Genomic DNA, 10,916 nt, shown 5'->3' on the forward strand with positions numbered 1-10,916 from the left:
AAATATAAAACCACAAGAACATAAAAAAAGAATCTGCAAGAGACTGTCAGGCCTACACGTGGCAGTCCCTGTATGAGAAAAGCTACCTAATTCCATCTATTAAGGTGAAGATCAAGTTTAAGAAGAGGATGATGAATATTTCCTATGTCTTATTTCTTAGGAACGTTTCAGATTCATACAGGAAGTGCATGTCGAGGGAAGTAGGTAAGAAATCTCAAATACCATGATGCGAAGGAAAAGAAGTGTGTGTGTGTGTGTGTGTGTGTGTGTGTGTGTGTGTGTGTGTGTGTGTGTGTGTGTGTGCAGCATAGAGAGTTATCTGCTAAGGTCTGAGCATCTCCACCATTCAATAGCCAATAACAACAAACACACAAGCATATACACAAACACACGCAACGAAACACAAACAAAACCCAGCGAAACATGAAAAAAAAAATACAAAATAGAACACAAAGAGTAATTCTCCTAAGAAAAAAAAAATAGGAAGAAAATAAAAGAAAACGACGGAAGAGAACTTGTACACAAACTCATCAACGTGCCAAACAAAAAAGGGACACATGGAGTTTCATCTTTCGAGGAGCAAATGAATGCCCAACACCTGTCCGCGGGCCTCAAGGGTGTCGTGTAACCGTTTGATCCACGTGATACTCTTTGACTCCCCTCCATCTGCGCCTTTCCGACAGCTGAGAGAGAGAGAGAGAGAGAGAGAGAGAGAGAGAGAGAGAGAGAGAGGGGGTAGGAGGCAGCCCACCCATTTACCAGACTAACTATACCTAGCAGACTTGACTTTAGCGGGGGAGACGACGTGGGTCCATTCACGGCCTCACTAGCATAAAACCAAGGGAGGGAGAGGATACGACACGGAGGGAAAGGGGGAGAGGGGATGATACTTGCTCCCACGCTGACGGTGACGCTTTGAAATCTTGTTGGCCTCTATTTGTGCCCCGGTCTTGTGCCTCTCAGTGTCCTGAGAGTGGCGCGGCTTCCCCTGCAGGCTATTATAACTTTTTTGGAGTGCTTTTCTGTTCTGTCTTTTAGGTGAAGATTTGTCTTGAGTTACGCGAGATTACAGGTTCACTGGGTGTGTTAAAATTGTTTTGTTTCATTTCTATGTATCTGGTGATGTTGATTTGTGTTTCTTGTCTCGTGTGCTTCTTTGCGTCTTGCGGTTTGATTCTCTGTCTCTCTCTCTCTCTCTCTCTCTCTCTCTCTCTCTCTCTCTCTCTCTCTCTCTCTCTCTCTCTCTCTCTCTCTCTCTCTCTCTCTCTCCTTTGATCTCATCTTATAGCAAATATTGATTCTTGCACTATGAACGTCTTTTTTTCTCTATTTCTTACTACTTCTACTACTAGTACAACAACAACAGTTACTATTTCTACTACTACTACTACTACTACTACTACTACTACTACTACTACTACTACTACTATTGCTACTGTTACTACTACTTCTCTACTATTACTATTACTACTACTACTACTACTACTACTACTACTACTACTACTACTACTACTACTACTACTACTACTACTACTACTACTACTACTACTACTACTACTACTACTATACTACTACTACTACTACTACTACTACTACTACTACTACTACTACTACTACTACTGCATTCTTTTAAACACTTTCCTCTTTCCAAAATAACACACACACACACACACACACACACACACACACACACACACACACACACACACACACACACACACACACACACACACACACTGCAGCTGGAGGAGACACACGCAAACACTTTACTGTTGCAGGTGGGACCAGGAAGGAAGGTCATGTAAACTTCACATTAAAATATAGAGCAGCCCGCCATACCCCTCACCACCACACACACACGCACAATTTTCTCCTCCCTGTGACTTACGCTCCCTCAAACGGGCAGTGTCGGGTCACCTGCAAAACTGTATACAGGTTTTTACTTCCCTCCCCTCTTCTTTGTGGAGCAGCAGCAATCGCAGGCCTTTTTTTTCAGCCCTTTGCCGGCCTGTCTCCATGTGTGTGTGTGTGTGTGTGTGTGTGTGTGTGTGTGTGTGTGTGTGTGTGTGTGTGTGTGTGTGTGTGTGTGTGTGTGTGTGTGAGGGGGGTGAGAGAAAGTGTGCGTCATATAAGTGAACGCCCCGTGCGACACACAACACACTCGATCACCTACCTTGCCTCAACGACCCCTCCCCAAACGAAAACACACACGTAAGCAAAGACACGAACACACCTTCCTAATATACCCTCACACACCCCGTCAATGCTCCCTGCCTTCGTACACCGTCCCAAACACGACCTGTCCTGCCCACCTGGTGAGAATTGGCGGCAGTCTTGTGTTTACTTCAGCAACGAAGAACGAAGGGGAAAAACCAAGCCTTCTCCCACAACCACCGGACGCCGCCCTGACGACGCCGCCGCCCCGACCACGACACGGAGTTCCCAGAGGCGCTTCCAAGGCCTTTACTAGGTTTAAATTACCTGTCCTTCAGGCACCCACGTAGGCGAGTCCGCTTGTGTAAGGTGAGGAGGAGGGAAGAAAGGACGAGGAGCAGATGGTGGTGGTGGTGGTGGTGGTGGTGGTGGTGGTGGTGGTGGTGGTGGTGGTGGTGATGGAGGAGGAGGAGGAGGAGGAGGAGGAGGAGGAGGAGGAGGAGGAGGAGGAGGAGGAGGAGGAGGAGGAGGAGGAGGTGAAGGACAAGAACAAGAAGGAGAAGAAGAAGAAGAAGAAGAAGAAGAAGAAGAAGAAGAAGAAGAAGAAGAAGAAGAAGAAGAAGAAGAAGAAGAAGAAGAAGAAGAAGAAGAAGAAGAAGAAGAAGAAGAAGAAGAAGAAGAAGAAGAAGAAGAAGAAGAAGAAGAAGAAGAAGAAGAAGAAGAAAAAAAAACGGAGAAGAAGAAGAAGAAGAAGAAGAAGAAGAAGAAGAAGAAGAAGAAGAAGAAGAAGAAGAAGAAGAAGAAGAAGAAGAAGAAGAAGAAGAAGAAGAAGAAGAAGAAGAAGAAGAAGAAGAAGAAGAAGAAGAAGAAGAAGAAGAAGAATGATGATGATGATGATGAAGTAAAAAATGTTAAGAGGGTTACAAGGCACACATACATAACTTATTTCTCTCTCTCTCTCTCTCTCTCTCTCTCTCTCTCTCTCTCTCTCTCTCTCTCTCTCTCTCTCTCTCTCAATCCACCCTCAGACTCTTCCCACAGGCATCCCCCGCCCGGAAAATGGTCGTTTCTCAATTGTGTGTGAGTGGTTTAATGTCCCTCATTCACGCTAAATGACAGGACGCTCCCGCTGTACCTTTCTCCCTCTCCTTGTGTTGCCTCGCCCTCCGCCTCTCCACTCTTCGCTAACTAAACTCCTACTGTGTGTGCGTGCTTTTTTCATAATGATCCTCTTTTTTGTATTCTTTATTTTCATGGGGTTTTTTCAGCTTTTCTATTGGTTAAACGATGGACAAAGTTGGATTATTGCTCCATTTTTCAGTGTTTCTTTATGTTAAGTGTTCATGTATGAGGATAAGGGACAGGTTATTCGTCTCTTTTACTACTGATCACTCTATACAGATTACTTGTGTGCGTAAAGTTAAAAGAAAATAACGCACAAGGCGGCCACTGTGTTATGTTAGTTGACGAAGCACCGAAATGAGGTAAAACAAACACGCGTTCAGCTGCATTGGTAGCAGTAGTGGCAGTGCTAGTGGTAGTGGTGGTGGTGGAGCCAATCTATTACAATGAGTGTTGCAATGCAGGACGCACGACACAGACTCGACTATTGACCTTCATTCCTTTCTTTTCTTCTCTGCACAGGCGGCTTTGCACTGAGCATGAGGAGATTCGAGGTGCCGCTGCATGTGCCCCGGGGGGAGAGCACGACGCTACGCTGTGAATTCGATCTGCAGGGAGAGCGTCTGTACTCCGTCAAGTGGTACAAGGGCGGGAGGGAGTTCTTCCGCCACGTCCCCAACGAGCAGCCCAAGAAACAAGTCTACGAGGTCACAGGCGTCAACGTGGATGTGAGTACCTGTCAAAACCTTTCGTTTTTTGTCATATATTTAAGAACACGACGTAGGGCGTGAGTCAGGGAGACAAAGCGATGCTGGGATCAATAGGGCAGGGGAGGAGCAAGGTAGGATGGAGGAATGGCTGGCTGGTCCTTGCTAAACATGTTACTCCTCCATCCTGCTGCAAGAGAGAGAGAGAGAGAGAGAGAGAGAGAGAGAGAGAGAGAGAGAGAGAGAGAGAGAGAGAGAGAGAGAGAGAGAGAGAGAGAGAGAGAGAGAGAGAGAGAGAGAATTCATCCGTTTCAGTTCTCCTTTCAAGTTAACGTCACAAAAATGAGTTTCCATCGTCCCAGCGGGAAAATTTTTAAAGAAACGTAAAACAAAGACGCCACACAGCAGCTCTGGACGAATAAACATATCATGAAGCAGCAAACACAGAGAGAGAAAAAGAAAACCGTCGTATGAAAAGCTATCACAGAGGGTGGAAGAAAAGGGTAGAGACGTGGGCAAAACTCTAGAGGGATAAGGCAAGATGAATAATAGAAGAATAAAAGAGGGATACTGGGATTAGGGAAGGGGGGAGGACATGAAAGAAAACACGCGGATGTACGAGGCTGAGAGTGTGGGGAGTGTAGCAAAGGAATAAGGGAAACCCAGCACAGGAGGAGGAAGGAAGTGAAGACCACAAAAGATGAAGGAGCGCCGGAGGGGAGTGGGAGCGCGCAGACAACAGGTTGACGGAGGCTGAAAAAGATAAGAAAGGGCCAGACCCGCCTCAGCAACAGGTGGTGGCCGACACACGCAGCAGCTGGGATCAAATACCACCAGCTGGTCGCGCTGTGAGCCACCTGCCGACCAGACACAGGTGGATGGCGAGGGCGAGAGAGAGAGAGAGAGAGAGAGAGAGAGAGAGAGAGAGAGAGAGAGAGAGAGAGAGAGAGAGAGAGAGAGAGAGAGAGAGAGAGAGAGAGAGAGAGAGAGAGAGAGAGAGAGAGAGAGAGAGAGAGAGAGAGTTTTTATTTTGATATTTAATTTTGTTATTGCCAAAAATGTGTTCAAAATACATATAATACAAATAAATCAATACATGGCATAATCTGCTGAATCACAGATGGCTTCTTAGCAGACATGATGCTATTTAAAGTTTTTGTCAAACAATACACCAGGCAATTTACAACTACTTAGATATATGTAATAGATCATAATCAAAACACGTGCATTAGTAGTTTTGAAACGAGAGAGAGAGAGAGAGAGAGAGAGAGAGAGAGAGAGAGAGAGAGAGAGAGAGAGAGAGAGAGAGAGAGAGAGAGAGAGAGAGAGAAATGCAAACACGCACTTCCGCACACCCACCTAACCCAACACCTACACACACACACACACACACACACACACACACACACACACACACACACACACACACACACACACACACACACACACAAGAAAACACTAATGCCAACACACATTCCTTGGACAGTCGTTATTATATTCTAAGTTTCCAGCGAACTCTCACCGTCTGTCATCCCTTCCTTCCTTCCTTCCTTCCTTCCTTCCTTCCTTCCTTCCTTTTCGCGAGTCGAGACGGAAACTGGACAAGGGATTGAGCACACACATAATTAACTCGTGACGTGGCGGCAAAATAAGCAATAAATGACCGTCCAGATGCTGTGCCACATTCTTGGTCATTACTGCTAATTACGAGCATGTGTATTATTCCTCTCTCTCTCTCTCTCTCTCTCTCTCTCTCTCTCTCTCTCTCTCTCTCTCTCTCTCTCTCTCTCTCTCTCTCTCTCTTGATATACAAATAAAACATACAGAAGACTTGTCAACCAGGAAACCCAACATCAAGAACATGCAACAAAACTTCGACAGGAGAAAAGGAGACAGAGACGTGCAAATATAAATCTTTCTAATAGAGCTGAAGATAAATAGAATACGTAGCCAGAGAAATTGCAGTGAAATTAGTATACATAAATCTGAAGGGAAGACTAAAAAATCTACCTTCATGACACAAGACTTAACGAGCTCGAATCAATCCTATAGGAATAAATAGAAAAAAATCACAAAAATAGATAAAAAGAGATGGGTAAATAGCACATCTTTTCACCTTACGGAATAACCAGAAATCAATATCATCACAATGGTCTTAACTCCTTCAGTACCGTGACGAGTTTCGATATTCATTATGCTTACTATTTAGTGATCTTATACAACTTCAGAAACTCATGGGGGGGTATTAAAATAGTGAAGACTTTGGCCATTAATCTTCTGATGTCCGTAGACCCTTTCTAATGTAAATAAAATGGTCTAATCGTACACAAATCTCAAGGTAAGAATGTGTCCCATTAGATAACGGGTTAAAAAAATACACATCATCACGGTTGACCTCGGAAGTGTAATCAAGCTTTCCTTACCCATATATAACGAACGACACGGTAAAGATAGTGATCAGTGCCAATTGAGTACTAATGAACATACGTACCATCAATTATTCACATACCAAAGGAGTAATTGTCTTTACTGTATCGGCCAGAAAACATGACTCACCGTGTACGAGAGATATGTTAGGTAAGAATTCCTTTTTATTTTTTTCTTCGACAAAGTAACATTTCTACCTTCATAGGAAAATTGTTTAAGTAGTTTTTTTTTTCTCAATTTCTGGAGTTTTGTTTTGATTGTTCACCTTACCCAGTGATCTGATTTTGCCTCAACTTTTCTACTCTCTCAATAACGATAAAAGCATTCACCGGTGTACAATTCTCTTTATTATTTTCTTTATCAGAGTGGCATACAACTTTTTGAATATTTACTTTATTACTACGAAAGACAAAACGTACTTTCTTCTCTCTTTTTCAGTGTCCATCTCAATATTTTTTTTCTTTGCACTTTTCCGAAAGCTAAAGGGCCTCAGCAGTAGCGATATTGTAAAGAAAAACGAGACAATTTATTTTCTCGTCTTCCCGAAAAATAGGAAAGCATACTTGTGCGGGTTGCTAAGGAAGATGACTATAAGGATGGTGTGAGGGTCGTAACGCACGTAAACGATGAGAAGCTTTCATTACGTCAACGCGTTCCTTATACAGCGCGACAAAAATTCATTATCAGCAGTGTTGTCTCATTCTTCACCTTTACAAGCACTGTTCACACAACAAAAGATTAACCGTGATCTTCAAATTACATATACATTATACGAGGTTGGGTAAATTTTAAGAAATGCTTAACTACAATATCACATAAATTAAAATACAGAAAATAAAAGAATCTCTAATAATCAACCACACGTTTTAATATCATTGAGAACCTGGGAGTTATCTCAACAGGCGAATAGTTCAGAATATGTAGACGCCTCGCATCTCAGACACGAAGACCCGCAAGCAAGCAAGGCACATGACCGCCGTGAGCTTTTCCCTTCTGCTTTGTCCCGTGACGTGCTTCTCTTGCCAAGGTGGACCGGTAAAATATCAAGGGAAACAGGGAAACAGAGAGCTCAATTTAGCATGCAACTTGAGTCTCCACAACCAGGAAGATCTTTATATATAAAAAGTTCACTTTCTTACTCATGAGGTCATTAAAGAATACATAACAAAAATGGACCTTGTTCATGTGTCTAATGCAAATATTACCACTAATTCATACTTCTTTTATACCACAAGAACACACACACACACACACACACACACACACACACACACACACACACACACACACACACACATACAATGAACTTTATCATACGGGTAATTATATTACTACAGTTTCTTTCGACAAACTCGATTACTCTTCCCTTCCAAGTGATAAACTCTGGAAGTCTCTCTATTTCTTCGTTGTTCCTCCTTCCTACATCTTGAACTATCTTAAATAGAATGAATAGTTTTCATTCTTGGGGCTGGCTGGTTGTTGTTTACTGTTTCCTTCTTTTACCTTTTTAACCTGTTTTGTTCCCCATAGTGTGACTCCATAATACGTAACACTAAAATAAATAAATCAAATGAGTAAAATCAAATGAGAGAATTCATAAATCATTTAGTCCTGCACATTCGTTTGCTCACTATCCTGCGACTGTCAAGAGGGTCCAAACACCAGTCTTGGCAAGGACTGCTTAAGGCTTCTTCGTGACTGTTACGTGACTCTCTGCTCTTTCCTCTCTCCTTGCTCTCTTTAGCAAGTCAGGATTTGCTGCCTTCCCTGCGTCACGAAGAGCCGTAAAGGTCAGTATGTCTTGCTATAATAACTACCTCAACTAACTAAAGGTCGGTTATGTCTCGGTGTTATGACAGTCTCTACGAACCCGGTAACTCCTTCACTTCCCCCTGGCATGAAAGGTGTTAGTGGTGGCCCTGCACGTGCACCCACCCAGCCGTCCCTCTCTCCACACGGACCAGCTCACTAGGAAGGGGAGCTGTGAGTGTTTACTGTTCATTTAGTCTTAGGTGGAGCATCAGACCGCTGGTTCCATCACAGTGTAGGGAAATAAATCACTATAAAGAATTCACAAATAAATAAATAAATAAAATAACTACATTATAGAACCAGATTAGACTTTCTATTATTTTTTTTCCTGGGACAGGCAATTACTAAGACTTTACCATTCTGAAGTTTAATTGTAGCGCTTCCTGACTTTCCTTTACACATAAGAAAATAACTTGTGGAGTAATTTTCTGTCGGTGGGAGATGCAAAGGCATTTTATCTGCTTGATATCCCAGGCAGTGATTTACGTTCCATTTCTGGACATGTCGTGGCAGGCAGCACAAAGACTCCTCGAGCGAACATGATAGGTGCAGGAGTTTCCTTACAACTGACTGTGAAAAATGTAGAAATGAAGAAAAGACAGGTAAGACAAACATACGACAAAATAAGCAGCAGCCACAAAACTCTGCATCTGACAAGCTATGAAAGATGTCGAAAGGAAGATAAAAATAGACACGAGACACAGACGCAGCGTATACGAAGAAATGCAAAACTTGGTCTCCAGAAATCACGGAATGGTAACAAAGAGCAACACTGATGAGGGAAACGACGAGTAAATAGCTTGATTGAGTCCTTTCAGTTCAAAACAAGAATAGGAGAGGCGAAAGGGACGGCAACGTAGACTTTTTTTTTAACCTTTTCACTGCCAGGCAAAACTTTTCATTTAATGCACGTAACTTTTGAAACACTATTTCTGTGGTAAACATTCCTGGAACAGTTTGTGGCGTAAAAAAAAAAAAAAGAAAAAAAAAACACTTTTCTCTCGTGTGTCTATATTCCAACAAATTTCTACACGAGTATGAGGTTTAATGAAAAACGACTTAAATCACATGCATTCTACTTACTGGTGATTCTATACAGTTTCAGAAACTTATGTGGGAAGATTAAAATAGTGAAGACTCTAGCCATTAGTCTTCTGACCCCCATTGACCCTTGCTGATGTCAATAAAATGGTCTAATCGTACATAAATCTCAAGATAAAAATGTGTCCCGGTATTGAAGAGGGAAACCAGTGGGTACCTCATCTCACTTACCCTACAACACACTGCCAAACATGTGTGGGGTAATGACTCTTGCCACTGCTCTGCTAATTCCATGCCGCCAAACCTTTCATCCTGCAGTTGTGTATTGACGTACTTATGGGATTGTACTCAGCAGTCTTCAACGCGTCCTGCAAACCACATCTGTACGCAGAAATTCAAATGAGATAGTAAGAACTGACTATGGGAGTAAGAGTTTAGGGACTGAGGTTATCTCTCGCTATAACCAGTATCCATCGTTACTCATGGTAAATTATTCGGAAAAATCACTGTGAGAACTCGAGCAATTATCTTTGGTCTTTTAAAACCAGTCTTTACAATAGAGTGAAAAAAGCAAAACACACCTACGTTATCATTCACAAAATTCCAATCATAAATAATAATATGCCGATACGTGCAAGGTCTGGAATACAAAAAAATACCTGTATCTATCATCTATATCTATCATACTTTGCAACATCACTTTCTACTTAGTTGTGTTTATTCTGATCTAATAATGTCTAATAATGAATCTGAACCTGTTTCCTGTGCGAGATGTTAGATGCAGACTGACAAACAATCCTTTCTCCAACTCTCATTAAGACAAGCCTCAGGATGCAGCTTCTGATGCAACACTGGTGACTGGAGAAGCATACATTTACGTTTTATATTAAAGTTTTATGTGTATCATGACTTATATATCTGTCCGTCTCTCTGTCTGGCTGTCTGCATTTGCATCTCCATCTGCACATTATATTTTCTATCTGCATGCTTATCTTATTTATTTCTTGTCATTTATTATTTGTCTGTGTGAGTATATGCATTATACACTACCTGTCTGTCTTTATTAATAACAGACTTTCTCTTCGTCATTGCCTTTTTTTCTATCATTCCTTTTATTTTCTATACACATTCACTAAAAAAAATATATATATCCATATCTACATCTGTCTGTCTGGATGTATTACAAACTACCTATATGTCTATCTCCCCACTGTCATCCTACCAACCCATCTGTTAATCTCTCACTTTTCAACGTTTTCTTTACACACGCAATAGAAATTATCTATCTTTCCATATTTACATCCATCCGTCTGTCTACATCTATGCATTATAAATAATATATCAGTCAATCTGTCTATCAAACCATCTATCACAGTATCTTTCAATCTCAATCTAGACTTTCAACTGTTTTCTATATTCACTAAGCACCATTATTCTATGTCTTGATTCAGCTGTCTGTCTATCTGTCTGTATCACGAATCATCATTTTGTCCAGTTCTGTCTATCTTTTTTTTTTTTTTTTAAGGAAGAGGAAAGCTGACCAAGGGCAACAAAAAAAAAAAAACCATGACAAAAATTGCCCACATGATTGCCAGTTCCCTAGAAGCTTAGTAGAGTATCAATCTGTTTCTGTCTAGATTTTTCATTATTAAC

At 41.7% G+C, this 10,916-nt stretch overlaps 1 protein-coding gene and 1 long non-coding RNA gene across 4 annotated transcripts in view; one reads left to right on the forward strand and one right to left on the reverse strand.

The window, feature by feature from the left end:
• LOC123504099 overlaps positions 1-10,916 on the reverse strand; it is a 279,550-nt gene that overhangs the window by 243,394 nt on the left and 25,240 nt on the right. The gene's annotated exons all lie outside the window — the stretch shown is intronic.
• LOC123504098 (cell adhesion molecule 2-like) overlaps positions 1-10,916 on the forward strand; it is a 247,424-nt gene that overhangs the window by 202,249 nt on the left and 34,259 nt on the right. For all 3 annotated transcript variants that reach the window (XM_045254388.1, XM_045254389.1, XM_045254387.1), the window contains exon 3: positions 3,799-4,004. In XM_045254388.1, the coding sequence (XP_045110323.1) occupies positions 3,799-4,004 (206 nt within the window). The remainder of the gene's footprint in view (positions 1-3,798; positions 4,005-10,916) is intronic.

This window comes from Portunus trituberculatus, chromosome 15 (genome assembly GCF_017591435.1).
Source record: "Portunus trituberculatus isolate SZX2019 chromosome 15, ASM1759143v1, whole genome shotgun sequence".
Classification (NCBI taxonomy): Eukaryota; Metazoa; Arthropoda; class Malacostraca; order Decapoda; family Portunidae; genus Portunus; species Portunus trituberculatus.